This window comes from Aspergillus candidus (assembly GCF_002847045.1).
Source record: "Aspergillus candidus strain CBS 102.13 unplaced genomic scaffold BDW47scaffold_2, whole genome shotgun sequence".
In the NCBI taxonomy this organism is placed as follows: Eukaryota; Fungi; Ascomycota; class Eurotiomycetes; order Eurotiales; family Aspergillaceae; genus Aspergillus; species Aspergillus candidus.
Genome location: NW_020194007.1, coordinates 446,311 through 474,277, shown reverse-complemented (window position 1 = coordinate 474,277; position 27,967 = coordinate 446,311). Strand labels below are relative to the sequence as shown.

The following is a 27,967-nucleotide window of genomic DNA, read 5'->3' as shown; positions in this document are numbered from 1 at the left end:
AAAGATAGATTACTTCAATTCAGTTTTGTATATGCTGTTCTCTTCTATACTGGACCTGTCTCTGTAGATGGTGAGCTGTGGCTTATCTTATCGGAGTGGCGAGTGCCCGAACACGCCACAACGATTTTCCGCGCCTGTAAAGTGAGCTTTCCCGACGACAGAACCGCGATTCGACCACAGGCAACTTTTGCGATAGCACGATTTGCGCACGCTTCTCGCAGACGAGTGGTGTTGTCGCATAATATACCCCTATTTCATGATTTTCTCCTTATAACTCCATCATCAACACACCCGTCCACCATGGACGACCTCCAGGAGCTGGAGCTCTTTTCGCTGGTATCGCGAATCACGAGCGAACTCCAGAACCACTTGGGCGTCAACGACAAGACGCTGGCCGAATTCGTGATCGACCAACATTTGAAATGCGGCTCGTTCGCGGAATTCAAGAAGACGCTGGAGGATATGGGAGCGGAGTTTCCGGAGAGCTTGATGGAGAGTATCGATCGCCTGGTGCTTACGATGCACCCCAAGTACAGGTCGAGGAAGGTTGAGACGACGAACGACACTGGGGATGGAAATGATGATATGGATGTGCTCGGTGCGCTGGAGAAGAAGGCGCGCGTCTTTAAGGGTCTTGCTGTCCCGGATAAGGAGCAACGCTGGGAGGAATCGGATTACCTACGGAGTGAGCCCAACGACGACGCCAACGACAAGGTTGACGCGATGGATGATACGTTTGCGATGCTGGAAGGTCTTGCGGGGAAGGCTAAGGGGGATAATGGTCGCGCGACGACGACGACCAGGGAGGAACGAGATAGCAGGAAGCGGAGCAGGAGCCCCGAGTACGAGAGCCAGAGCCGTGGACGCAGCCACCGTGGAAAGTACCGCTCCCGATCGAGATCTCACAGCCCGCGCTATCGGAGCCGGAGAGATGACGAGGTGGATGAGTTCGGTCGCTCGGTGAAGGCGGGTAGTGGCAGGGACCGAAACGGCCATGGCGAGCGACGACGACGACGAGACCGAGGCGAAGACGACGATTACTTCCGGAAACCGCCGCCTGTTGAGTTGGATGATCAACCCATACTTCATAAAATTTACGATGGACGTGTTACGGGCGTGAAGGATTTTGGCGCCTTTGTTAACCTACCGGGGGTGAAGGGCAAGGTGGACGGACTGGTGCACGTGTCGGCGATGCAAGAAGGCGCCCGGGTGAACCATCCATCTGATCTCGTCTCGCGAGGACAGCCCGTCAAGGTCAAGGTTGTCAGCATACAGGGGACGCGTATTGGGCTGTCCATGAAGGAGGTTGACCAGGTGACGGGTCTCGATATGGTTCCTCAGAAGCGTCTTGCTTCGGGCGCAAACATGGAAAGCCTTGATGGCTCTTCGGCAAAGGAGCGGTATGGAAATTTAAGCTCGGATGTTCCCATCGTCGAGGAGTCGGACGGGAGGCCTATGAAAAACCGGAAGCGCATGACCTCGCCTGAGAGATGGGAGATCAAACAGCTGATCGCGTCTGGCGCCGTCTCTGCGGCTGACTATCCCGACATTGATGAAGAATACCACGCCACCTTGACCGGCGAAGGTACATTTGAGGAGGAAGAAGATATCGATATCGAGGTCCGAGACGAAGAACCGCCGTTCTTAGCGGGCCAAACCAAGATGTCTCTGGAGCTGTCTCCCATCCGTGTCGTCAAGGCACCAGACGGCTCTATGAACAGATCGGCGATGTCCGGTACGAGTTTGGCCAAGGAGCGAAGGGACTTGAGGCAGCAAGAGGCCCAGGACAAGGCTGCTGAGCGAGCGGCGGAGGTCGATCTCAATGCGCAATGGCATGACCCCATGGTCGCACCCGAGGACCGGAAGTTCGCCTCTGAACTGCGCAATACACAGCAATCTAAGCCCGACGAGGCAGTGCCCGAGTGGAAGCGAGTCACGATGGGCAAGAACCAGTCGTTCGGAAAGCGGACCACGATGTCCATCAAGCAGCAGCGCGAGAGCTTGCCAGTATACAAGTTCCGCAAGGCGCTCCTCGATGCCGTGCGCGAGAACCAGTTGCTGATTGTTGTCGGAGATACTGGGTCGGGTAAAACCACCCAGCTGACCCAATTCCTGGCCGAGGGAGGATATGGAAACAATGGCATCATCGGGTGTACACAGCCTCGACGTGTCGCAGCAATGTCTGTCGCCAAGCGTGTGGCCGAAGAAGTTGGCTGCGAGCTCGGCGCCGAAGTAGGATACACAATCCGTTTCGAAGATTGCACAAGCCCCGATACGAAGATCAAGTACATGACTGACGGCATGCTTCAACGTGAAGTTCTTCTCGACCCAGACCTGAAAAGGTACTCGGTGATTATGCTTGACGAGGCCCACGAACGGACCATCGCTACCGATGTCCTTTTTGGGCTATTGAAGAAGACTATCAAACGGAGACCGGATTTGCGACTCATCGTCACGTCTGCCACTCTGGATGCCGAAAAGTTCTCCGAGTATTTCAACGGGTGCCCCATCTTCTCCATTCCTGGACGAACCTTCCCTGTCGAAATCATGTACTCCAAGGAGCCAGAGTCGGATTACCTGGATGCGGCTCTCATCACAGTCATGCAGATCCATCTGACAGAACCTGCAGGCGACATGCTTCTTTTCTTGACAGGGCAGGAGGAAATCGATACAGCCTGCGAGATTCTCTATGAGCGGATGAAGGCATTAGGCTCCACTGTTCCGGACCTGATTATCCTTCCTGTCTACTCTGCTCTCCCGAGCGAGATGCAGAGTAGGATTTTCGATCCAGCTCCGCCTGGCGGGAGGAAAGTCGTCATCGCCACCAATATCGCCGAGACCTCAATTACAATCGACAACATCTATTATGTCATTGATCCTGGTTTCGTGAAACAAAACGCCTACGATCCCAAATTGGGCATGGACTCCCTGATTGTGACTCCCATCTCCCAGGCACAGGCCAAGCAACGAGCTGGTCGTGCAGGGAGAACTGGACCCGGAAAGTGTTTCCGCCTGTATACAGAGGCAGCCTACCAATCCGAAATGCTGCCGACCACGATCCCCGAAATCCAGCGCCAGAATCTGTCCCACACCATTCTCATGCTCAAGGCCATGGGGATCAACGACCTTCTTCACTTTGACTTCATGGACCCGCCCCCGACGAACACGATGCTTACTGCCCTGGAGGAACTGTATGCGTTATCTGCGCTCGACGATGAAGGCCTGCTGACGCGCCTGGGTCGCAAGATGGCTGATTTCCCCATGGAGCCGGCTCTTGCCAAGGTTCTCATCGCTTCGGTGGACATGGGCTGCTCGGAGGAGATGCTGAGTATCGTTGCCATGCTTTCCATCCAGTCTGTGTTCTATCGTCCCAAGGAGAAGCAACAGCAGGCAGACCAGAAGAAGGCGAAATTCCACGACCCCCACGGTGACCACCTGACCATGCTCAACGTCTACAACGGATGGAAGAACTCCAAGTTCAACAACGCCTGGTGTTTCGAGAACTTCATCCAGGCGCGCCAGATCCGCCGCGCCCAAGACGTTCGCCAGCAACTCCTCGGTATCATGGAGCGCTACCACCACCGCATCGTCTCGTGCGGAAGGAACAGCACCAAAGTGCGCCAAGCGCTGTGTACCGGATTCTTCAGAAACGCAGCGCGCAAGGACCCCCAGGAAGGATACAAGACGCTGGTCGAAGGCACACCCGTCTACATGCATCCCAGCTCGGCATTATTCGGCAAGCCGTCCGAACATGTCATCTACCACACCTTGGTCCTCACGACGAAGGAATACATGCACTGCACCACGTCGATCGAGCCGAAGTGGCTGGTCGAGGCCGCTCCTACCTTCTTCAAAGTGGCGCCCACCGACCGTCTTTCCAAGCGCAAGAAGGCCGAGCGGATCCAGCCATTGCATAACCGCTTCGCGAACGAAGATGACTGGCGTCTGTCTGCGCAACGACGCCAAGGACGAGGCGGAGGTGGAGGAACATGGGGTTGATCTGTGTTTCTTGTCTCCTTATTGCCCGTATTTGGTTTCGGGTGCGGGAATACCTAATGTGGGATGCCGTTGTAGTTGGTATGGATTTTCTGTAATTTATAGGCGTATCAAGAACAATCATAGAATTAGTATATCATTTTATCTCTCCTTGCCCTCATTCTCTATAAAACACTACATTCAAAGTAACCATCGTATCTCTTAAACATAATCCCATCAATCTCATACAAGGAAGATTTGGCCGATGAATAAAAGCGGTCTTGGCATTCACTGCGGAAGTCACAGACCACTGCCCAATCAGCGCCCGCAAAACTCTGCCGGTAACTCGGCGCATGGCAAGCTTCACCTTCATCTTTCAGACAATTCTCCAAGTTGAATTCGAAGCATCGCCGTCAAACCAAGATGCCTCATTTTGACAACCAGTCGCCGCGGAGCAAGAGGCGGAAGTTGGATACCCCCCAAGGGCCCGACAGCGGCGCCTCCATTACGTCGCATACGCAACTGCGCACGCTTCTGGTTTTTTCGCAGAACGTTGCGGAGTCCAAGCAAGGTGAGTACTAGCATAACGCTACAATCTGCGCGGTCGTTCAACGACGTTTACACATTCCCACAGGTCTCAAAAAATTCAAGGAATTTCTCAATGAGATTGGCGCGACGGAAGATGAAGACGAAAAGGCCAAAAAATTCCGCGTGCTCAAGGGCTACACTGATTCGCAGATCTCCAACTATGCTGAGGATCCCATCTGCTTCCCGGATCTGATCCAGACCTGGAGCTTTGCGGACACCAGCAACAACGAGGGTCTTTTGACGACCGTCCCGTCTGTTCTGGCGCTTTTCATCAAGTCGATTTCCAGCCGGTTGGAGTTCCGAGAATTCGGCTTGGCGCTGTGCAAGCATCTGCTGCACAAGGACCAGCTTCGACTGTTTAACCGTGGGCTCACGGCTACGAAGTCGAAGGAGCATTTGATTTCGCCGTGTCTGCGTCTTCTTACTGAGATTGTCAGCTTTGATGGCGGCGCTGTGGCGCGTTTGGTCTACTCTTCGCGGTACATCACTTTCAAGCGGATTGAGGTTTTCTTGACGCCGAACAAAGCCCAGCTGGAAGAGAATGATGATGACAGCCGAAAGTCTACGCTGCGGCGCAATGCGCAACGCTACGTGCTTGCCAATCTGAGGTTTCAGCATGCGAGCGCCAAGGCCGACATCATTGAACAGACCAAGGTGATCAGAGCGTTCCTCGAATTTGTCCGGAAGGACCCCCGGGATATTGTGAGAGATATCATCGCCATGATTGAAAGAGACATCGTCCAAGATTCGTCGCTCTCTCGTAATACGCGGACACGATTTTTCAACCGATGGAATATGGAGCGACTTGTGACGCTTTACGGTTATGACCGGGAATCCGAGGAGCCAAATCCGACCGGTATCTCCATCGTAAATGAGGTGCACAGACTGCTTATGAATGTCTGCAAGGACTCGAGTCTCGGCGTCTTGCTCCCAGAGACTGGCTGGTATCCGAATACCAGTGACCCCGAGACTCTCCCGACGGAGGACGATACATCGATCGAGCTGGGGCTCGACTCGGCGGTCTATGTCGATAGGTATAGGGACAATGTACCTGTGCGCAACGGTATCTTGTCACACGTCGCCCAAGTCCTACGTCCAGATACCGATAGTCTTCAGATCGAGCTCCTCGTTACCATCTTCAAGGCGGCACCGGAGCTTGTGGCGGACTTTTTCTCGAAAAAGGTCATGTTCGTCTCTGACCCGAAGCCCACACCCTCCTGGCTAGCGGAGTCCGCGCTCCTCTTCTCGACTGTCAGCTTGCCCGTCCCGAGTAACTGTGGGTGGAAGGAAAAGATCCCCGCCATGCCTCCTCCGGTGTCAGTGGTCATTGAGAGCATCCTGCCCCGCCCACTCACGCAGAAGACCCTGACTCGCTGTTTGAACTTGAATACCGAAATTATTACCCTGTTTGCGGTGAGGATCCTGACCATTGCGTTCAAGAAGCTGCGCAAGGTTTTGGATATCTTCAATGCCGACCACGGGATCAGTCAATCGTTCTGGACGCAGGCTGCGAACAAATTGCTTGTAGAGTTTTCTAATCGGTGTCCGGCGGTTAAGGACGTTGCCACGCTGTATAAGCGAACGGCGAAGGAGGACCTGCAGCAGCAGGAGGCTGTTGCGGAACTGCTCTGTTGCTTCTATGAAGTTGTGCCTGACTCTGCATTTGAAGAAGGGTTCGATGCTTCGCTCTTTTTGGTTGATATTTTGAAACGCCTTGACGAGCCTAAGCTGTCAGAAGACGATTCCGAAATGCTGCTCGGCCAGTTGCAGAGTATCCTCAAGATTGCCCAGCAGTCTGCGTCCATGCGTTGGTGGCAGTCTCCTGGTGAGTGGATGCATATACACTGTGGTCGAAACGAAGCTAATAACAGCAGCATCTATTCAATACTCCGCGTTCACGTCTATTCTTAAAGTCCTAGCCGAGGCTGCCTCGAGGGACTCTTTGAAAGATATTGACGCCCTTCTCCGTTCTGTTCTGGTGGAGAATTCGGTCCTGCAGGCCCCTTCCTCATTTCCCGCGATCTTGACTAGCTTTGAGACCTCTAATCCCGAGACCCTGCAACACCAGATCGCGTTCTTTGACAACTGCGCTTGCCGGGTGGCCAAGAAGCCCGTTCACTACCAGGATTTACTGGGGAATCTGCATCAGGATGCATCGAAACCCGTGAGTCCTCTTGTGTCGGCTATCACCGAGCAGTGGCCTTTTGTTGTCAAAGCGGGAAATGCGAAGATGGAGTCTGCAGTGAGTGCGTGGGTCGCTCGAGTACTTGGGAAGCTGAGACAGGCGGGAGAGGATGCGAAGGTGCTGAAAGCCGCTCGAGACAACTTGGTTGATGCCACCCAGGATAAGAAAGTCAAGTCTACCCTCAAGAAAGCACTCAAGGGAACTGAGGAGGACGCCGATGATGCGAAGAGTGCGCCTGCAACCGCCCAGCCCGCTTCCGCTTCGAACCAGACCCCGCGGGTAGATCTCGAGGAGGTCTTTGGCGCCTTGCCTACGGAAGGGAAGACGCACAATGAGTTACAAAAGTGGGATAGAGAGGATCTCGAAGACTCTATCGAGCAAGGTCGTGTCGGCGATTTGATGCTGTGTCTCTGCTCTGAATATGAAGAGATCAGACGACAGGCTCTTGCCAATGTTTCGCGGTTCATGACCAAGCTCAGGGTATGCTCTTCCACCCCGCACGTCCGGAGAAATCAACTGACAAAGTAATCAGGAATCCAAGTATAACGAGTGGAGATCGGCCTTCCTCCTCAGCGGTGAGTTGGTTGAAACCGTGAAGCAACTCGGACTGGAGTCGCCTGTGCCCTGGATTGTGGGGGCGTGTGCCGCCCACTGTCTGGCGGTTCTCGCGGACCCCATGCACAAGCTCTACGGAAAGGTCAACCAGTTTCTCCAGAAAGCCCCGACATGGGAGCCGGAGAAGATCCCCTCGTACTGGATCGACCGGATCTTGCTCCACGAGCCGGAATTGGACGATGGCTATTTCGAAGAGACGAACTGGCTGTTGGACCTTTTGTTGAAGGGTCTTCGCACTGAAGCGGTATGTTACCTACCCCACAACCATCGTCATACCCCCGTATGAACCCATCACTGATGACTGTTCTAGGACATGGAGATCTACCGTCGCGCGAACGTCTTCGAGCGCATCCTGGCGTTCTACGAGTCACCCGGCACCGGGTTCGCCGCCCGACGAAAGATCCTGCACATCATCTACCGGGCGACCCAGGTGGGCGGGAGCACGACCTTGATCACCCGGGCCGGCATCATCGGCTGGGTCCAGGGTCAGATCCTGACTGGTCCTGCGAAGGAGACGCCGACTTTCAAGGCGATGGCCGACTCCTTGCGTCCCACCTCGGGCGAAGATCGGGTTGCGAAATGGAGTGGTGGATCTGCGGTGCAGGTGGTTGAGAACCTTGTTGGCTAGAGATTTACCATACCGAGTGTGATTCTTTCAGCGGTTGGTCTTGAAGGGCTTTGATGTACTTGTGTTTGGGGGGTGGTGACGCGGTTGTTGTAGATAGGGAAGCTTGGTCAATAGAGTCAACTCTTTGTTTCCTCCATATTCCATTACAATGACCATAATATAATTATCACTGCTCTCCACCATCCTATAATGATCTTCTAAATCCAAAATGACAAGTCAATACCTTTATAGGAGAAGAATAGTGGATGGCGGGTTCGCCTGATTGGGCAGTGGAGTTTCGGCCTGGCATTACGGGCATTACACACTGAACAAACTCCAACGGACCTAACTGACCTACCTAACCTAACCTCTCTCCCTCTTTCTCCTTCACACCTCTTCCTCTCGCCCTCTCCTCCATTCATCTCTCCATCTCCTTCCATCCCCTGCTCTCTCTCCTCTCTTACTTCCCCTCTTCTCGAGTCCGCCAACTGCATCTGATCTTCTTTCCATCACAATTACCCTATCCTACTTGGATCAAATCCCTGGAACCTAAATTTGCACTGATTCACCGTGCCCCTCATCACCCTCTCGATTCCTTCCATCCTCTCTCCTAAAATTGAGTCCTGGACCCCATCGAGCGAATCTCCGCTTGGCTTGCCACGGGCCGGTGTGGCCGGGCTTTGCTATTCTGCATCGCTTTCTCACCTCTTTGAACTCCCCCCTCCCCTCTCGCCAGCTCACTACTACTCCAAAACAACTCGGCCGATCGGCTTCTTCCTTTCCTCTTTCCTTCCTTCTCCAACTCTACTCCCCCCTGATAAGCTTCTTACCGTTCTCCAAACCTACCCTTCGAGCTTGGATCCGCCAAAACAACCAATGAGATTTCCGTGACCCGACTCCCCCGAATTCAACCTACACCGATTCTACCTGATTCATCTGCACAGTCGCCCCCGAGATAATCATGTCGCGACGATACCAGATCGATGAGTTGCTTCATCTGCGCTCGTCGCCCTTGGCTACCAAACCGGCTGGCTTACCGCCGGTAGAAGATTGGATGGGGTAGGGAATCAGTTCTGCTGCGCCAATAGCTTTGTGGCTTAGTCTCCCGCTCGGTTCTGACGCTGATGGCTTGTCACTTTTAGTCCAATGCCCGACCCGACAACGCAACGAAAAACGTCCACCGTAACTCGAGATCCGACGTCTCCGAATGATACCACTCCTCGACGACCGAGTCTGTTTGAGACTCGTCATACCCCCCGTGGCTCCACTTCAGGTAAAATCGACACCGTGTCTGTTGCAGATCTGAACGATCGGGTCGAGCTCTCACTAATCAGCGGTGCGTTTGATAGAGGAAATCATCCTGGGACCACCCAAGACCTCGTTTGCCTCGGCCTCCCGCATCTCCGGTAAGGGGCTGGTCGATCCGACGGAGAGTCCGTCTCGCGTTTTTGATCCCGACGAATCGAGAACCGATCGCTTCAACATTCGAGACAAGTTCCTCAGGGAGAGGAACGCCGAGGACCGAGATTTTGATCGCCGCGACGGGAAACCGGTGACCCTGAATGGCCGCCGGGTGGAGCGAGAAGATTGGAATAACGCTCGGTCCCGTCGCACCTTCGGCCACGACGAGCCGGAGCGGAAACCGAGACGCAACGGGGAGTTCGATCGGTGGGAAGGCCGTGATATCCATCGCGACCATGACCAGCGCGGAGAGAAGGATCCCCGATTCTTGCCTCGTCGAGACGGCCAGCCCCCACGGGCTAGACATGAAGGCAGTTGGTTCCGCGATGACAAGAACAACCACCACCATCACCAGCAGGAGGGTCCTGACGCGGACGAGGAGAAGCCCTCGGTGCGACATCGGGAATGGCGCCGGGGCGACAGGCATGGTGCAGACCGCGATTGGACTCGCGGTGCCAAGTTTGAGCAGGAACCCGAGTGGCTGACGGCAAATGAAAAGGACGAGCCCCGCCGGGCGCATACCCAGGAAGACTTTGAACGCTGGAAGGAGAAAATGCGGGCCGGATCTGCCCAGGTGCATACTGAGGAGAAGAAACCGTCCGCGGCCGAACCCCTCAATGCCCCAGTGCAGAAGCCGGAGAAACGGCCCACGGACGGGGAGATCTTCAGTAGCAGCGGCATGCCGTTCCACGGCGATGCAACCATGGAGCGCTTCTTCGGATTGCTCAGTGAGGGGAAACCCCAAGAACCACCCGCACCGTCGCCCGCAGAGGCTATGACGAAGGAGATGGCCCCTGCTCCTGCCCCCGCTCCTGCTCCTGCTCCTGCTCCCGCTCCCGCTCCTGTCAGTGCCCCGGCCCCAGCCCTAGGCCCCGTTCCGGCTGCGGCTGCGGCTGCGGCCGCGGCGTATGCACTGCCCAAAGGCAAGTCATCTCGCTTTGCTGGGTTGTTCAGCCCCCCTCCTGGAAGCCCGGCGATGGAAGAGAGCGCTTCCCCGCTGGGACACCGGGCGTCTCCGGTCAACGAATCCCCTAAGGACGCGGATCAGGAAGGCTTCCAGCGTATCCTGGCAATGCTGGGTGGAGGCGGGCTGGGTGGAGGCGGGCCCAAATCCCGCAACGCGACGCCTCACAATGACTACGCACAGGTCACCCGACCCTCTCCAGTGGTCGCGGCCGAGCCTGCTTACGCCGCCATTCCGTCTCCATCGCGGGACCAAATGAACCGGACCGACTACATGCCGCGACAAGACGGTCCGATGCGGGGTCCGGATCCCGCCCTGAAGGACGCACTCTTCCCTCCGGATCTTTCGGCCAAAGATCCTCAATCTCGGGAACATCTCTTGCGGTTAATGCAGCAAGTCCGCGTCAGCCCCGGTGGGCCCCCGAGTCACGGTGCACAGGGTCCCCCGCCCACCGCTGGACCGCCCCCCGGGCTGTTGAACATGGCTGATGTCATGCCGCACCCACCGGGTATCCCGACGGCGCACAAGGGACCCAGCTTCATGGATGACCCCGCGATTGCCGAGCTCTCGCGACCGGAGGCGGAGCCGCTTCGACGCCGTCCGGCTAATGGACCGCCGCCCCCCATGGGCTACTTTGATGACATCCCGTTCCCTCAAGGCAATCACTTGCCGATGACACCTGGTGGATCTCGTGCCCCGCAAGGTCAAGGTCTGCCTGCCATGGGCATCCAGCGGCCGCCCGGGTTTGAACATATGCCGCCCCCCGGATGGGCGGGACCCCAGATGCCGCCGCCGCAACAGGGTGTCGGACCGGGTCCCTTGGGCCCTCCCCCGGGAATCCCCACTCCGACGCGGGGGGTCAACCCAAACTACATCGCCAACATGATGCCGATGCCGGGCGGTGTGCCCCCGCTCAACGAGCGCCAGCCCTTCCCGCGCGGCGCAGCCGGTGCGGGAACCCCGGGGTTCCCCCCGCCCCCGGGCATGATGCCACCCCCGGCTTACATGAATGGCCCTCTTCCGGGTGGGTTCCCACCCATGCCACCCAATGTGGAAGGCCTGATGGGCATGGGCCACGGTGGCCAGGGACCGTTCGATGGCACCCCCGGTCCCCAGGGGCCTCCTCCCTCCTCCCGACACCTGCTTGAGATGTTCGGTGGCGCTGACATGCGGGGAGGGATGGTGGGTCCGGGACAGTTCCGGTAAGGCGACAGTGTGTCGGGACAGGGAAGAGGAGACTGTAGATGGCAGATAGAACGCGTCCAATGTGTCCACTGCGACATTGTTCGTGTCCGTCTGTCCGACTCTGTATCGTCCCTTCCGTGTCCATGCAACGGTGAGATTGTCAAAGGCAGAAAAGACAAGTAATGGAGATTGGAATCTTGACATCTCAACGGTACTCTAGGTGATATACTGCAGATAATATCTAGGAACACTCTGTACTAGTGGCTGGATAGTTTCAATCAATCGAATCATTACTTGAGGATTTCTCTAGGTAGATGTAGTATGACTTGCGTCCACGTTACGCTGTGATATTACTTTCATGATTGTGCTATCTGTCTAGTGGACATAGCAGGATTTCCACTTGTAGGTCAACGTTGCTTCATCAGAGTCTAGTGTCATAAACATTCACTATCATCCACGCATGACACATATTGCACTCAATACTTTACTCTCAGATTGCCAACTCCTTCCATCTTACTACACACCATACACTAACCTCAAAACCTCTGATGAATCAATAACTACAAAGCTTTCCACTCAAGCAAGCAAATCACCCTCTAACCAAACCAAGCCAGAACCATCCAGCTTCCAAATCCCACCCCATCAACCACTGTCCTCTTTCGCATCCATTCTAATCACTCAACCTACAGTGATAGCCACTCTCCCGAGTACTACGCAGCAGTTCTACTCTTGCTTATAAATTTGGACCAGCTGTCCCTCTAGTTGACTGAGGCTGCTGGTCAATCTCGTGTGCTATACTTGGCTGATTTACTTACTGTCATTCTTTCTTATCCTTATTGGTGTTTATTCTATCCCATACGATTAGCTTACATGATGGATGCCGTGGACTTTGAGTTGTGTCTTGATGTGGATAGATATGTGAGTCTCTTTCTCTCTTTTTTTTGTCTATTTGAACTCCATCTGAGAGACATCTCCTGTCTCTCCGTTCTACCCATCCCATGTAGCCCATCCCGAAGACATCCCCTATCTCTCAGTCTACACATACCAGCCAAAAAGATAAAGACTAAACCATCACAGCGCAAAAAGCCCCAAGCTCAGAACCCACCAGACGCAGAAACAGAAGCCAAAGCAGACTCAGAAACAACCCCCCTTCTTAACAACGCACCCCCCAAATCGCCTCTCGTCCGCAAATATGCCCAGTTCGTCGAAGATGAATACACCACTCTCAGCCGGAAGAAAGAGAATGACAACGGCAGCAACGACGCAGGATTTTGGCTTTCGCTGCCTCCTAAGAGGCCTCGGCTTTCTCCTTCGGAGTTAGGGGTAGGTTTAGAAGGTAGTGCTTCTACTTTTATTGCACAACACGGTGCTGTTGGGTATATGGGCTCTACTGGAGACCAGGAACGTGGGCAGGGTGCTCGTTCCGGGACTGGATCTGACGCAGGCGTGGATGGAGATGGAGATACGATGATGGATGTCGATTCTGATGCTTTGTCGAACTTACCGATTCGCACTACGATCACATCTCTACCTCCAGCTACAGCTACCAGCACAGCGACAGCTACACCTCCGCCCCCAGTCCTAACTCCAGGTCGGATGCCAGCTCGACCGTCAAGACCACCCCCCTCCGCAATCACCCAATTCGCAATCTACGAAGACCCCGACACAATGGACGTCGACGAGACCAACATCATACATCACTCTACACCCCTACACAGCTCTATGTACAGCTCTGCACCCACTGGCCACAACACCACCAGTAACAACAATAACAGCCACTACATCCACCCCTATGTCTCCTCCCAAACAGACGAAGACAAAGAAAACACCGAAAACGAAAATGAAGACGATGAAGGAGAAGACAGCAACACAGGTGAGACACTCCCCTCTCAGCAAAGCACCCTAACCAGCCTCACCGAAGGAGACCACCGCCGCCACCACCACCACCACCACCACCACCACCAACACCATCAAAGAGAAGGAGAAAACGAAGACCAAGAAAGCCAAGCCGATGACGAAGCCGACGACGCCGAAGACGACATCTACCCCCGCGGCTCAGCAACCACCCCATTCACAAGCCCACCAAGCAGACGAATGACAATAACGAGAAGGCACCGCCCACACCAGTACTACACCTACCACCCACACGGGTATCTGGGTCAGCGGCCGGGGTATGAGTATGGCTTTGTGGAGAGTGGCAGTGATACGAGTACCAATGCTGATATCAGTACCAGTGTAAGGGGATTCGTCGGTGGGGAGCCGAGTTGGAATCGTTCTCCTGGTTCAAGTTCTACGATCATTGCTTTCGGGGGTAGAGCGGGAAGGGAAAGGGGGGATGTTACTCCTGGCATAGAGGACGGTGGTGGTATCGCGGACGGTGCCAACCCAGTCGATATCAGACAGGAGATGCTGAGCTCGACGGCTGTTCCGGGGGATTATCACCGTTCGCGCGGGGGTCTACGTCGGGTTTATCCTTGGAGTGCGGGTGGGAATTCTGGACAGGTCTAAGGTTGTGAGGCTCTTTTAAGCTTGTTGCTGTCTATCTACTACACTGCGCTTTGTATCTTGATGGGACTTGAGGCTTGCTATCTTGTTTGTAACTTAATTGAGGGACAGTGCTATTGACTGTTTGAGATGGAGGCATGGAGTGCTGGACTGATGCTTATATCATGTTCTCTGTGTCTGAAATCAATCATGAACTTCTGTCAATGTTGGGTACATCTAAGCATTCGAAGCGCAGATAGAGATCCAAACCATCTCTCGCACCGATTTAGAGCTCAATATGAATACAAAGCCCAAGGATTCCATGGTATCTCATGTAGCCGAGTGCTAATTCCCCTTCTCTTCAATCCTGATCCAGTTGAAAACCCCCATCAGCGCTCAGGACAATATCGTCAACGTCAGCACCGAATCGATAAACCCCACCAATGCCATTTTGATGAACTCCTGACCGTGAAACTTGTCTTTCCTCTCGGCATCCGGGCCATCGGCTGCCTTGAGTACATGTATGTCCTGACTCATGCTCCTGGAGGGAATCGAAGGAAAGATCAGCACCAGTGCGCATCACAGTATCCCCTCATGCTTCGCAATAAAGGCACGTCCTCACAGTAAAAGACGTGAACAGAACGCAGAGCAGTTAAACGGAGCAAGGCAAAATTTAAGCACCGTCGCATTCCAGAGAATTTTCACTACTCCTGATAACTAACAATCCCCATGGCAGACGACGCAAAGGCTCAAGCAGCATGACTTTCGTGATCAAGATGTGGCCATTCTCTTTGAATACCGCCTATAGAAAGACGAGCGGTTCCAACGGCAGGCGAACGTGATCAGTGGAAGTGATGCTAGAGGATTGACATTTTGAGTAGAAACCAGAAATTTACACAGACACATCGGTATCCCATGTGTCAAGGATTCCGTGGGATGTTTCTGTTCTCTGTCTCCACTTGGGACACGCGGCTTTGACGCTGATATTGATTTGTCTAGATCGATAATGTAGTATCGGACCCCCAGTGTAGAAGTCTTCTCGTATCTCGTCATGGAGGATGATGTACATTTCGTGTAAAAGTCGGATGCACCTATGTCCCATATTTCTTTTTAGTCCTTTGGCCTTGTCACCATTCTCCTTGGGGAGCCAAGCATCAGAAGACCGGATAGCAGCTTCATATGGGGATTTATTCCAAAAGACAGTCTGAAGCTGCTTTGAGTACTTATATCTATCCATCGCTGTCGTCGCTCCCAGATGGGCGTTGTAGTTGTGAGTGAGTTGATGTTGTCTGTCTCTGTACAAGGATGTTTCAAGGAGACAATGATCGTAGCTTAGGCTCGAGGCTGGAGGGTTCTAAGCAGTACTCACATCGACTGATGAGTGAGAGACACTTTCATCGGCTTTCTGGAGTTTTCTCGGGTAGCTGTCTTCGATGTCGTGAGTAACTTCCGCATGCATTTTGAGGATTTGAGAGAAGCCTCCCATGGGTCAGGCTGGGGGCTCGTGGATTGCGAATTTAAAAATGATGGAAGTCAGGGGTTTGATGCCAATTTTAACCACACTTCTCGGTTTGATGGAGGCGGTGGTTAGTGGGTGGCTTAGAAGATTAGACTCCTTGATCCAATATCCAAGTGATTAGTGCGGGATGTGAGCCCCGGCTCACATCCCAGACACTCATAGCCTAATAGCAACTGCTCAGCCATTATGACACGGTTGGAGTAGAGCAGCCATGAGCCTAGTCCTCGGAATGGTATCGGCCACCAACACTTATTTGGAAATCTTGTTCAAGATTGCCATCTCGGTGCTCAGGTCCTGTACCCGGCACTTTGTGTTCCTCAGACCTCTATCTCGGCTGTACCAGTCGGGGTTTTCGTAATGGTCGATTGTAGCGTCCGACTTCTGTATTACAATCTCCAGCAACTCTTTGCTAATCAGAGGGTTGTCTGATTCCGCCCTTCTGAATGCAAAGTTATAAAGGTGGGCCCTAAGCTTGCCGGCTTTTGTGCGATGTTGACTGAAGTAGCATAACTTTCGTAAAAGATCAGTCGGCGTAGATAGTAAAGCCTCATAGACTTTCAAGGTCGAGTCTCGTCAGACGGCATGATGCTAGGTCCTTTTCTGTTACCGGTCCGAAGCTGAGTATCTGTTGACGGGTTTGGAGAGCGTCTAAAGAGACATATGTACTCGTTGATCGACACGACGTCAAGAGATGTTTAAGTTCAAGGCTCTCGCCTGTCCAAGTTGTCTGCAAGAACTATGCTAGGCGTCGTTTGATCTTTTCTCGGGAGCCGAGTGTACGTAGACATATCGGCTACTGCACCAAAATACTGAATCGGTATTTGATTAGGCTTGATATGATTGATATCCCAGCAGAATATCCAGGAACAGTGAAACATTTTCTCGACTGGGTTGTTGCTTGTGCTAATACTCTCAGGATGTGAGGTACGAATGGATAATATGACAAATGGTACTCAAGTGTCTATACACAGGCAGTGTAGCAGGACTCCTTAGTTCAAAGAAAAGATGATATACCGATTAACCATACTGATAGTGGATCTGTGGGAATGGATTCTGGGTCATGATATACTGTTCCCTCGAAGCGATTAGGACTTAAAGTACTTCAAGTGAGCGGAACAGGGCATTTCACTGTTCAGGCGTTGTTTGAAAAAGTCGTTTCATGACATGAGGATGCTTCAATATCCGAAACACTCTCCCGTAGATTGCCAATCACTATATTTAAGTGTTATTCAAGTATTGGTCTTCACTCAACCCGTTGTCTAAAAATTATAGACTAGATGACTACATTGTTCTCTTGGTTATATCATTAAAACTTCTGTGATATTTTGGAATTTTTTTTTGAGGTCATTATTATCAATAACTCTAGGACAACTCTACTTAGTGATAATCTTATATCGTACTAATCAGTCTGTACTCGGTTGATCTGAAATCGCAGAGTCTCTTCACATTAGTGGAAGAGGGTTTCTTATAGACATATTTAGGCACCATCGCTAATATAGTCAAGATTTATGTACCAGGACTATCTATTCTATCTATTGAGGTGGGGAATAAAGCTGGACTATCGGTCAGATCAAGTACGCGGGAGATGTCTAGTCGATTAAGAGTTCCTGTCTACCTCCGGTATGTCATGTCTTTCTACTATCATATCTTCTTTACGAGTATGGAATTTAGCTAGTGAATTTGATGAGAATTGCATGCACTATTGTATTCTCTTATCCTAGAAGAGTAATAAGAAATTTGGAAATGCATATAGATAAGATCGATGGGGTTTCACTGGTGAAGAAAAGACTGGCCCCAATCACCATCATAAAAAAAGTACCACCTTGCTTGTATATCTCTTGTGGTGTAAGGAAAAGTAGTAGACAGTTGAAGCATAAGATAGCTGGGCATCAAGAAGATAGGGGTATAGTAACTGCAAAAAAAGGAGGAAAGCAAGAAGTGAAACGGCAGAGACGTGGTGCTGAGAATCCAATCCGAGAAATATGCACCTCATGTTTGGCGATTGGCCCAATTTCGCAATTCCAACGACAAATGTAATTAGATTGATGCATCATCATTTTGCATCTTTTCGCGACTTCCGATTGCGAGTCACAATGAAAGCTCCATTCTCATTCTCCTCGACCGTGGCCCCGAACATCTCGAGCAACGATTTGACAGTGGCACGATTCTCTAAGACTTTGGAATCCATTGTGCTGTTGATCCCGGCAGTCTTCTTCAACTGAAGCTTCAACAGGTAGTCATCGATTGTATCTTCCACGATCATCTTGATACACATCACGGGTTTACTCTGGCCGATTCTCCAGAGACGGCAAAACGCCTATAGTAGAAAAGTGAACGAAACCAGAATTAGTATCTCGAATGGACCGTTGTTAAGAGGTCGGTCATCATACCTGATATTGGATAGCCTCGTTCCACCACAAATTCACAAGGATGCACTTGTGGGCGGCAGTCATGTCAAGCCCAATGCCTCCGGCCTTGAGGCTGGCGATCATAACCCTGATGCTGGAGTCTTCAGAGAATTTATTCATGCTTTCTTCGCGGTACTCGGGTCGCATCTTTCCAGTCAACTGCCGATCATGTAAGATTATTGTTTACCTACCTATACATCTCTTTAGACGGGAAGATCACTCACACAGACACTTGGGATGTTCTCGCGGCGTAACGAGGCCACTAGGATCTGGACAAAATCGAGGAACTGAGTGAAGACGACAATTTTGACGCCTGGATTATTTTCAATCCAACCACGGATAATCTCGAGTATTTTGCTCAGCTTTGCCCCAGGCATATCTCCGTTGGAAGCCATGATCCAATCAGTGTCTTCGTCTTCACCTTGGGGCTCATCACTCTCTTCTGTCCTAGGTGTAACGATCTTTCTCAGGGTGTTTTTAGAATTCCTCTTCGCTTTTCTTTTGTTCTCGCGTGGCTGCTTCTTGCTGGTCGATGGCATAACTTGGGACAACGAGGGATTGTCCAGCGCCATATCCTCACTGAAGCAACACTGTGCAGCTTCTTTGATATTCGAGTTGCACTTGGCACACGGACGCCCTTCAGTAGAAGCTTTTGTATTGTTGATAAGATAGTAGCATTCCTCGCAGTATAAGTGCATGCAGTCTGTAATGACTGTATTTACCGGCTGTAATCCGCAAGTGGCGCAGGAAGTCCTTTCCAGACGTTCCACCCAGTTTTCTTGCTCGTGAAGCTCGCACATGAGCTGGCGGAACTGTCCAACAAGCTTCATTGAATCCCCTTGAATTTTTTCCGCTAACTGACCGGCATCTTCGGAGGGTGGTTGAGGTTCCTGCTGTGAGGCGCGCAATCCCGTGTCTTTTCTCATGGCTAGAAGCCACTTGATTATTATCCTTGACGTGTCTTGACCCACTGTGTTTTCATCACTTAAAAGTTTTATTCTGAGCTCTTGCAGAAAGGGCCCAGATAGCAATCTCTTGACTATCTTCTGAGTATTCAGTATGTGACTGCAGAACATACGTAAAACCAAAACCATGGTCAAGAAGCACCGAGATTGGATCAGTTTACTGTCTTCCGCCTCGGCGTGATCTGCAGTACATTCCATGTTAGACGGTCAATTCATTTGAATGCGGGATTTTGATATTCTGACCATCCATGTTCTTTATAAACCAATCGACAATTCTTTCGTAGATAGCGCGCTCGGCTTCGCAGAAGGTAACCACAACAACCTCCTCATCGAGATCGGGAAGCTTGATGACCGGGAGCGAGAAAAGCTTGCTCTGGTGAGTTCGTTTGATCATAAAAGATCGGAGAATGTTTACAAGACGTTGCTCTGCCTCATCGTCCTATTATAGAATATTAGATCCATGTCAAACGTTGGTACTAACCGCACTTGCCCTGCAGTATTGTTTAACGAATTTGCCGAAGTCTCCAAGTTGGGGGACACCAAGGAAATCGAAATGCGGGTAGAATTCATTGATATGACTATAGAACCCCCATCAGTTGGTTTTTCATACTATTGAGGTATTTTTTTTTTTTTTTTTTCACTTGTCCCGTATAAACAGAATATAAGCGAATAAGTTAATACTTGCTTGTGTATAGGAGTCCCGCTTAAGATCCATTTAAATTTGCCGGTTAGGGCACGTACAGCAATGGAGATCCGTGCAGCATGATTCTTGATGACATGTCCCTCTGAAGACATAATTTAGCTTTGGCTTTCAAGAAGGGTGGAGTTTGAAGTCACACAGACCATCAAGGATGATTCTTAAGAATTTTATCAGATGCAAAGGGCCAGTGTTCTTTTCGTAAGCTTCACTCCACCATTCTCTGATTGTATCTTCGTCTTCGAGTGCTTCGGGTTTTATGCAACGAGGATACGATCGTCTGACCTCATCATACGTTGTGATTCTGTTGTTGGAATAATATAAGCTATTTGCAAAACAAATCAGGGACGTATGCTTACACGACAGAAAAGTTTTGGATGTCTTTGATAAGGTCGAGCGTTTCCATCCTTGAATGAGCGCAGTACACCAGAACCTTGCCCATGGCTCCCATGTCACAATGTTTGAGTATTTGGTTTTTCCTGCTAACATTAGCTATTACAGTTCCAGAACACTGATCATTAGAGAGTTATACCAATGCTGCATGAGGTGCGATGGGACAACGATCAAAGTTGTTCTCAAGGGATCATTGGGCTCGCAAGGTTGGCCATCAATAATATTCGCTAAATTGGGATTAGATACATCCCTGCACCATCTTAGTTGGTTGATATATCTCACCTAAAGCCTGTATCGTTTTTCCAAACCCCATGAAGTCGCACATCAGTCCTCCGAATGGAGCATGGGTAGAGTTTTCTCGGTCACGCTACAGTTGTTAGTTGAGTTATACAGAAACTTGGATGGCCGGTGCTTACCATAAAACCTGCCCCCAAGAGCTATTTTGTTTAGTTTGCTCCAAAGTAAACCAATGGGGCTTCCAACCTGATGATGATAAAGACTTGTATTTAAGCCTTGAATCCTCCAGCCTCCTTTCCCATCACTTCTGGCTGATTTTGTAAATTTCCGAGTTGCTTCCAATACCTTCCGCTTGTCGGACACTGCCTCTTTCCGGTCCTCGGTCGGGACATTAGCAATCAATTCAAGAAGAGCCTTGGCTTTGTCTTTGGTACTAGATGCTGGAATCCCTGGGAGCAAAGAGTTAGCCCGTGCGTCCTCGAATAAGTCGGACCCAAGAAACTGTCGTATAGCTATTCCCTTATTTTTCTTAGTCTTTTTGCTGGGACCTGGCTGGGTTGAACCGGCGTTTCTGCGTTTTAGGGGCTTTTCCTTGTTCAATACCGGCCCCAAGATGGCATCAAGTCCGACCTGCATGCTTCGGCGTTTTTCACTTTCAGAAATTCTGTTGGTTCTTTTGCGCCTAGCCGTTGTGGGTTTTGTACTAATGACTTTCGTGTGCCCGGTATCCTCTGTATCTGGCAATTGGCCTCGAGATGTGTTACCAAGTCCATACTCGTTGAAAGGAAGTTCTTCGTCGTCAACCAGTCGCTGCTCTTCAAGGGCCTTTCTATTTGCAAGCCTTTTTTGGCGAGCATCATCATCCGCTTTCGCCGCCTCATAGCAAAATCTGTCTTCCATAGTGGGATTCGAAAGGCCTTCAAACCATGCTTTCGTTTTTTCAAATCTCAGAAGCTCAGCATAAGTTCAGGAATCATGGAAGGGGAAATACATACTCTGATGAGTCTTGATCGTTGACAGAATTGAGCAATGTTTCTGGCCACTCAGGGTCCTCACAGTGAGTATCATCGTTGGCAGCGGTGTCACCTGGAAAAACAGCGGGCTCTCTGTTGACCTGGGCTGATGCAGGCTTCGGCGGGTATTCTTGATTTTCATTGACCGTCTCATTCATCACTGAGGGTTGGCCATATGTGAAGGTTTGCAATGCTCCAATATCGTTCATTGTGATGTCATCAGTTGGAACGAATAAATCGTCGTCCTCATCACCAGCAGTGGGAAATTTGCTTCCGCCAGTAGGGAACTCAGTACGGTCAGGAAGAACAGAATAATCACCATTCGGACATGATGGCTGCGTAGTTTCAGTGATCGAGGGTTCGTCAGCAGATGGGACAGATGCTCCACATCCTTGACTTGACATGGCTGCCATCGGAGCCATTTCGTTACATTCCATGGTTGGTGTGGTTGCCATTTCATCGTGTTTGACTGCTTGAGGTGATGGCGCTGTTTCTGGGGTCGTCACACTGCTTTCCATCCTTGGCGTATTCTCAAAGCCAGGGTTATTGACTGTCTCGGTAATCTGGGTTGTTTTCGCGGGAATCGGCTTATTGTTCTGGGCCAGCTGGTTTTGAGCAGCTGCCAGCTTGGCTCTCCTATCGATTGAAGGCGCAGCATGCGGTTTCAGAAACTTGTCCTTGATATCAAGCAGCTCGGGCCCTGTTTCAGTCGTGCTGTTGGGCTCCTTGTCTGCTTCCCTGTTGGACGAGGTGGTAGGTTTGTTGCATGTCTCCATACTAGGCTCAGTGCTAAGTCCGTTGCTGTCATCCATGGCAGGCTCAGTGCTAGATTCATCAATGAGGTCCATACCATTCAAGGTGCTAGATTCACTGTTGTAATCCACGCTAGCCTCAATGTTGGGGTCCTTATTGAGATCTATGCTTGGCTCGGTGTTAGGTTCCTTAATTAGATCCATTTTAGAATCAGTGCAAAGTCCGCCATTGAGGTCTATGCTAGCCAAGGTGCTAGGGTCATTGTTGTGGTCCACGCTAGGCTCAGCGCTGGGTTCCTTTTCCAGATCCATATCAGCCTCAGTGCTTGATTCACCGTTGAGATCCATATCAGTCAAGATGCTATGTTGACTGCTCTGATTCATGGCGAATTCAGCGCCAGGTTCACTGTCGTTATCCATGGTGGGCAGGTTGCTAGGTTCGTTATCGAAATCCATGGCAGGCTCAGTGCTAGATTCACTGTTGAGATCCATGCTAGGCTCAGTAGTAGGCTCCTTATTGAGATCCATGGCAGTCTCAGTGGTAGGCTCACTACTGTGATCCATGCTGGACCGGGGTTGGCCTTGGTGTGCCGTCAAGAGGAAAAGGATGTAATGTGAGATAGGGATCGATGGAGACTCGGTGTGGAAGATATGAAGATGGATGTAAGAAGGAAAAGTGGAAAGGGAAGATAGCAAAATGAATGTAAGAAAAGGTCAAAAGGTAAGATAGGAATGAGGATGTAGGGAAGATAGGAAGTGGGATGTAGCAACGAGAGGCCCAAAAAGAAGATATCTGGGAAGATCGATGTACGAAGAAGATATCCAAATGGGAAGTAAGACGATGGATGTAAGAAGGAAAGATCCAAGACAGGAAAGAGGATGAAGAAGGGGGAATGAAATGTGTATGCCGAAGAGGAGAAGTGAGGATTTCGTGAGGTCTAAGTGAGGCGATATTGATGTTTGGGGGTAGTCATCAGATGGAGGTAAAGAAGCACACAGTGAGAGTCGGAATAGAGAGAATGAAAGATAAGAAAGATGGGAGCGAAAGAAAATATGGGAGAGATGGGAGGAACCAAGTAATTGGTGAAGAAAGATATAATGAAGCAAGAGACGGACAAGGATGCCATTCAATAAGCATAATCTTTCGAGTAGAGTAAAAATGGAAGATGGAAGATGAAGTCAAGTCTCATTAGAGGCATGCGTGGCCCGATATGAAGGATCGTGTAGTGGCGATGGGACGGAAGAGATGATAAAAGACCTGATAGCGGAAGGACATAAGTATAGATGTCTATAAGGAGAGGAAGGCTTTGCAAGAGAGAGCGGTAGGAATACGACCGGATCTAAGGAGGGGTTCAAGGTGGAAAGGTGAAGTCGTCAAGGGCACGAGATGAGATTAGCTCAAAGGAAGATAGTTGGGAAGAGATGCGTGGGAATATTTACGAGGAGTGAGATACAGAGACTACCCCATGACGGATAAACGAAGCCTTGTCGCCTTTTCTCAGATATCCCCAAGAAGTAATAAAGTAATCAGTATCAAATCTCAATTCATTTCACATTTCATTGAGTGGTTCAAATCCGGAATCCCAGAAGCGCCAGACCGATTATTCTAAGACTAAACAGATATCAACAGATCTACCCCATAAACCTAGACAAAAAATAGCAAACACGTTCATCACTCATCACTTGCACCATGCCATGCCATACCATTCTGCACGCTTATTGGTTTCTCCGGTTTCCCCGTTGGCGATCTTCAAATATATCATCGGGGGTGCAGTTGGGGTGCAAGACGTAGACTGTCCGCGTTGATTGTTCGTCCTCGGCCGAGTCGACCAGCCCTTCGCCTCTAATCGGCATGAGGATATTATCCTGGGGGTAAAGCATATTAGTTGGGAACGTCAGAGGGTAGACAGACACGTGGGTGCCTGTTTCAGGGGAAGACAAACCTTGACCATGCGTTTCAGCACCTTCATCGCCAGATCGCGCTCCTTCTGCAGATCTTCCTCGTTGTTCAGCTCGGACTCAATCTGTTCGAGATACCACACAATAAGGTCTTCCTGCTCAACGCCTTCGCCTGCTGCGGCTTCGTCCTCGTGGACGCGACGCACGACGAGGTTCAAGATCTTCATGTAATGGTCGAAGGAGACCTTGGTCCTTGGGCGTTGCTGCGTTTGAGCTGCTTCGCCATCGTCGCGCATGGGGCTGTCGCCTTCGCGGTCACGATCGGCCATCTCTTGATCCTCTTCGCCGTTCCTTTGGCCGGCAGTCTCCTCCTCGTCGTCGACCTCGACGTCATCCTTCTCAACGGTGACGATACTCTGCCGGAGGAGATCGTACGCTTCGTGCACGAAATGAGGGGCGATCTCTTCTACGCAGTTGGCCTTGGCCACTGCTTCGGAAAGACGAATCAGCGATTCGAGCTGACGGACGGTAATCCGGTAGGACGAGCGGCCAATGCCGCCCTGCGCATCATTCGAGCGGAGTTCCTTGTACTTTTCGACCAGCACGGCCTTGGCTGCGTCGGTAAAGACAGGTCGGAAAGTCCGGGCAAAACGGATGTATCGCTGGATTTGTTCAGTGCTGAACTCTGGCTCCACTGCCTCGTCACGGTTCATGTGGACGTTGACGATATGGTTGGCCAGGTTGCGGTCCACGCCCTCGTTCGGCTCGTCTCGGATGATGAAGAACAAATCGAAACGACTCATAATGGGTGCACTGAAGTTAAGGTTCGCGCGCAACGGCACCTTCGGGTTGTACCGACCACCGATAGGGTTGGCAGCGGCAAGGATAGATGCGCGGGCGTTAAGGGTGGTGTGGATACCGGCTTTGGCGATAGAGATGGTTTGCTGTTCCATAGCTTCGTGGATAGCGACTTGGTCGCCGATATCCATTTTGTCGAACTCGTCAATAGCGCAAATACCACCCCCGTTCTGGACATCAAAGTTAGTTTCTTGGACGGGGAACTAAAGTGCATGGAAGGATAGCAACATACAGCCAACATGAGCGCACCAGCCTCAATGGTAAACTCGCCAGTCTCGGCATCCTTGACAACGGAAGCAGTTAAACCGGCTGCGGAGGAAGCCTTGCCACTGGTGTAGACGGCACGGGGATGTAACGAGCAAATATATCTAGCACAATTGTCGTTAGTGGCGAACATTGCCAGTGAGGAAGAGGGCAGCTTACTTCAAAAACTGACTCTTGCTTGTCGACGGGTCACCAACGATACAGATGTTAAGGTCACCACGCAGTTGCATACTCTCTTGCTCGGTCGACTTGCCCACACCGCCAATCAGCTGCAGAAGCAAACCCTTTTTGATCTGACGATGTCCATAAATCATGGGGGCAATGGAATCCACCAGACGAGAGTAGATGTAGTCGGAATGAACCAACTTCTTTAGATCGTCGACTTCATAGGGCGTCAGGCTGTGGAGAAGAGCCTCTTGGGCCTTGTCATCAGTCGACTCGGCCTCCTGCTGGTTCAAGGAGGCCAGAATGTTGTTCGACTGCCCATTCAACTGCTGGTTCGATTGCTGGCCCGGGGTGGTTGTGTCGGGCGTGACCATACAAGAGAGGAAGGCCAACCGGTAGGTCAGATCTCTGGCACCCAGGGCTTTCAGTCCCGAAACTCCACCACCACCTGCTTCCCCAAGACGGGACGACCCTGTGTCGCGAACAGCCTCAGGCCGTACACCCGGGAGTCCGAGCTGACTCACATCGGGAACCACAATGAGGGTACCGGTGAAGATACATCGCTCACCGGCTCTGGCACGGTCCACCATCTCGCCACGAAGGATCACATCCATTGTACGCGGCATACTGCCCGTGGGAATTTCGTGCGACGACTCCTGCAATTTCACCTTTTGCCAGTCAACGAAAGTGCTCTTGTTGATATCGAGTCTCCATCCATAACGATTCCCGCAGGTTCGGTTCGGGCATTGCGCCGGCTCCGTATATTTGAAAGTCTGCTCGACATCCTTGACCACAGTCTTGCAAGTTTCGCAAATGAATGTTCCCAGCGCCAGTTCCGGCCGGACTTCTGATGTCCGCGTCACAGTGCCCGAAACCGAGAGCAGCTTTCCGATCTGCGAGGTGCGCAGCTGGCGGAGTCTCGAAACGAGGGGGAGGTTGTAAAAGGCGACGGAGAAAAGTCTGTCGGTCTGCTGGTGACGGGTCTTCTCCCGCATGGATTTCGCCAACTCCGGCATATCCGACATACTCGCGCGAGAGTCGGCGGCGGCCATCGAAGTGCCGGCCTGCGAAGATGCACTCTCCGCTTGACGATGTGTCGCGTAATACTCCGGCTCGTATTTCTCCATGAGGTTGTGCAGGGCATTCGTCAGGAACGGCTGAAACCGGAAGTATTGGTTGGCGATCGCATCCGCCAGAATGGGATTATCCAACGAGGCCAGGTGCCTAAAGTCCACATACAACGTGGAGAGGTCAAATTTCCTCATGCCATGGATTTGCGCGAGATAGTATTTGTCGCTCAGCATCTCCGACGACGGCGGGGGTGCTGATGACGACGGCTCCTCCATGTAAGTTTCCAGCAACTCCTCAAAGGCCTGCTGTACCTTCTCGCCGACCACATCGACGACGGGCGGCGGGCCCGGGACGTAGGGGTTTTGGAGACGGTTGACGGACGAGCCATTTGCACCCACGACCTGGTCGTCAGGGAAGCCCCCATGGGCGTCGCTCATGGGGCCATTGCTCTCGGAGGGGGGCTGCGGTCGAGAACTGGGGAAATTATCCGAAGGAATGTTGCGAGAGCCGGCCGTCGAGCCCAATTCGGACTGGATGACAGCGTCAAACAAGGAGGACATGGCGATCAATTGGCGGCCAAGCAGTGGCCAGGGGGGAGGTCAGGTCGATCAACCAGTTGTTGCAATTGGGGTGTTTGTACGGACGGTGGGGGTAATCACGCAAGGTAGAGTGTAGAGTGGTCAATTCGTAGGCCACAATCGCACATGAAGTTGGGAAAATGGTCTGTTTGGAGATCTATCCTGCTTTTCGTTTTCCTCCGCCCTTCAAAGCGGGACTTTTCTTCTTTCGGTGGGACGCGTGTGTGCGCGCCCGACGCGTCGGGGAAAGGATAATGCGGACCGACGCGTTAAGTGGTTTTTGTTTCCTATTCGGGATGCTTACCTCATCGCTGCCAAGGTTGAACAGACACTGAAGAAACTGACTTGAAATTTGCTGTTTATTTACTGTGGGGATACCAAGATAGATCTGAATCAGATAACTACGGGGTGCGGAGTACGGAGTATGTGTGGAATATGTACTCCAATCGATATAAATACGACTTCTTCTCTTGCAAGAAATCATTACCCAGTTACAAGATACAATAGATCAGTCATGAAGCACACGAAGCTGTCATTAGCATCGAGTAACGGGTGACACGGCATTAACATCGTGGGCGATTTGTCCTCTTACTCATTTTTGACTAACATAGATGCTTCGGGTTAGTATCTTAGTAGGAATACACTGCAGAATATAGTTATGTTAATCAAGTAAACTTTTGCCAATGACTTAGTGTTTATTCCAAGTCTCGAGTCATATATAGCTCAATCCTTATATATACTGCTTACTGTGTAGTGTGTAGTGTGTAGTGTGTAGTGTGTAGTGTGTACTCCGTACTTTGTATATTGCCTCAAACAATATCGAATTAACCACTAGTGTCAGCTCTGACGGTACTAACCAATATAAGGAAATAGTCCACCCCTGTGAATCGTGGCCTGAGCATCTCACACTCAATATAGGGGTCTGGGCGTCACACAACCAGGCAAATCACATGCATGTCCCAACTATAACTAGTCTCGTTTTCTTTTCTTTTCCCTTGATTACTCGAGAGAATCATCTATTGTCGCAAGTGCAATATCTACTAGGGAGTATATAATATTCAACACGAGAATTCTCCTTTTCTGT

At 51.3% G+C, this 27,967-nt stretch overlaps 6 protein-coding genes across 6 annotated transcripts; 3 read left to right on the top strand and 3 right to left on the bottom strand.

The window, feature by feature from the left end:
- The first annotated feature begins 174 nt into the window (after nt 1-174).
- Nucleotides 175-4,067, top strand: BDW47DRAFT_98043 (putative RNA helicase-like splicing factor (HRH1)). The gene has a single exon (XM_024820558.1). The coding sequence runs from the start codon at nt 301-303 to the stop codon at nt 3,997-3,999; it is 3,699 nt and encodes a 1,232-aa protein (XP_024676217.1). The 5' UTR covers nt 175-300; the 3' UTR covers nt 4,000-4,067.
- Nucleotides 4,068-4,331: 264 nt separating this feature from the next.
- Nucleotides 4,332-8,122, top strand: BDW47DRAFT_98040 (NPA1/URB1 family protein). The gene is made up of 5 exons (XM_024820557.1): nt 4,332-4,546; nt 4,610-6,388; nt 6,438-7,228; nt 7,281-7,607; nt 7,674-8,122. The coding sequence occupies exons 1-5, from the start codon at nt 4,399-4,401 to the stop codon at nt 7,989-7,991; spliced, it is 3,363 nt and encodes a 1,120-aa protein (XP_024676216.1). The 5' UTR covers nt 4,332-4,398; the 3' UTR covers nt 7,992-8,122.
- Nucleotides 8,123-8,355: 233 nt separating this feature from the next.
- BDW47DRAFT_98039 (uncharacterized protein) lies at nt 8,356-11,848 on the top strand. The gene is made up of 3 exons (XM_024820556.1): nt 8,356-9,029; nt 9,113-9,243; nt 9,320-11,848. Exons 1-3 carry the CDS (start codon nt 8,932-8,934, stop codon nt 11,599-11,601), a joined length of 2,511 nt encoding a protein of 836 aa, XP_024676215.1. The 5' UTR covers nt 8,356-8,931; the 3' UTR covers nt 11,602-11,848.
- A 5,699-nt stretch (nt 11,849-17,547) lies between these two features.
- Nucleotides 17,548-21,435, bottom strand: BDW47DRAFT_131461 (putative SNF2 family helicase). Its single transcript, XM_024817315.1, has 11 exons — nt 20,530-21,435; nt 20,329-20,413; nt 20,186-20,273; nt 20,013-20,132; nt 19,800-19,957; nt 19,642-19,741; nt 19,438-19,534; nt 19,200-19,395; nt 18,216-19,138; nt 17,974-18,150; nt 17,548-17,900 (listed from the first exon to the last, which is right to left on the bottom strand). Exons 1-11 carry the CDS (start codon nt 21,181-21,183, stop codon nt 17,637-17,639), a joined length of 2,862 nt encoding a protein of 953 aa, XP_024676214.1. The 5' UTR covers nt 21,184-21,435; the 3' UTR covers nt 17,548-17,636.
- Nucleotides 21,436-21,611: 176 nt separating this feature from the next.
- BDW47DRAFT_121978 (uncharacterized protein) lies at nt 21,612-22,612 on the bottom strand (the record flags this gene model as incomplete). The annotated part of the gene is made up of 2 exons (XM_024815745.1): nt 21,612-21,631; nt 21,727-22,612. The coding sequence occupies 2 exons, from the start codon at nt 22,610-22,612 to the stop codon at nt 21,612-21,614; spliced, it is 906 nt and encodes a 301-aa protein (XP_024676213.1).
- A 971-nt stretch (nt 22,613-23,583) lies between these two features.
- BDW47DRAFT_25710 (MCM DNA helicase complex subunit MCM6) lies at nt 23,584-27,007 on the bottom strand. Its single transcript, XM_024818585.1, has 4 exons — nt 25,229-27,007; nt 25,038-25,173; nt 23,992-24,975; nt 23,584-23,914 (listed from the first exon to the last, which is right to left on the bottom strand). The coding sequence occupies exons 1-4, from the start codon at nt 26,863-26,865 to the stop codon at nt 23,765-23,767; spliced, it is 2,907 nt and encodes a 968-aa protein (XP_024676212.1). The 5' UTR covers nt 26,866-27,007; the 3' UTR covers nt 23,584-23,764.
- Between the last annotated feature and the right edge of the window lie 960 nt (nt 27,008-27,967).

What these genes read in the sequence shown, in the direction of transcription:
- BDW47DRAFT_98043 (XM_024820558.1), top strand. Translation starts at nt 301, where the DNA reads ATGGACGACCTCCAGGAGCTGGAGCTCTTTTCGCTGGTATCGCGAATC.
- BDW47DRAFT_98040 (XM_024820557.1), top strand. Translation starts at nt 4,399, where the DNA reads ATGCCTCATTTTGACAACCAGTCGCCGCGGAGCAAGAGGCGGAAGTTG. An exon ending in CGTTGCGGAGTCCAAGCAAG is followed by an intron (nt 4,547 to 4,609) that starts GTGAGTACTAGC and finishes ACATTCCCACAG; the next exon opens with GTCTCAAAAAATTCAAGGAA. An exon ending in AGGGTCTTCGCACTGAAGCG is followed by an intron (nt 7,608 to 7,673) that starts GTATGTTACCTA and finishes TGACTGTTCTAG; the next exon opens with GACATGGAGATCTACCGTCG.
- BDW47DRAFT_98039 (XM_024820556.1), top strand. Translation starts at nt 8,932, where the DNA reads ATGTCGCGACGATACCAGATCGATGAGTTGCTTCATCTGCGCTCGTCG. An exon ending in CCGGTAGAAGATTGGATGGG is followed by an intron (nt 9,030 to 9,112) that starts GTAGGGAATCAG and finishes TGTCACTTTTAG; the next exon opens with TCCAATGCCCGACCCGACAA. An exon ending in CCCCCGTGGCTCCACTTCAG is followed by an intron (nt 9,244 to 9,319) that starts GTAAAATCGACA and finishes TGCGTTTGATAG; the next exon opens with AGGAAATCATCCTGGGACCA.
- BDW47DRAFT_131461 (XM_024817315.1), bottom strand. Translation starts at nt 21,183, where the DNA reads ATGGAAGACAGATTTTGCTATGAGGCGGCGAAAGCGGATGATGATGCT. An exon ending in AGCGGGACTCCTATACACAA is followed by an intron (nt 19,535 to 19,641) that starts GCAAGTATTAAC and finishes GGGGTTCTATAG; the next exon opens with TCATATCAATGAATTCTACC. An exon ending in ACGAGGCTATCCAATATCAG is followed by an intron (nt 17,901 to 17,973) that starts GTATGATGACCG and finishes TTTCTACTATAG; the next exon opens with GCGTTTTGCCGTCTCTGGAG.
- BDW47DRAFT_25710 (XM_024818585.1), bottom strand. Translation starts at nt 26,865, where the DNA reads ATGTCCTCCTTGTTTGACGCTGTCATCCAGTCCGAATTGGGCTCGACG. An exon ending in AGCAAGAGTCAGTTTTTGAA is followed by an intron (nt 25,174 to 25,228) that starts GTAAGCTGCCCT and finishes CAATTGTGCTAG; the next exon opens with ATATATTTGCTCGTTACATC. An exon ending in TGCTGAAACGCATGGTCAAG is followed by an intron (nt 23,915 to 23,991) that starts GTTTGTCTTCCC and finishes CTTTACCCCCAG; the next exon opens with GATAATATCCTCATGCCGAT.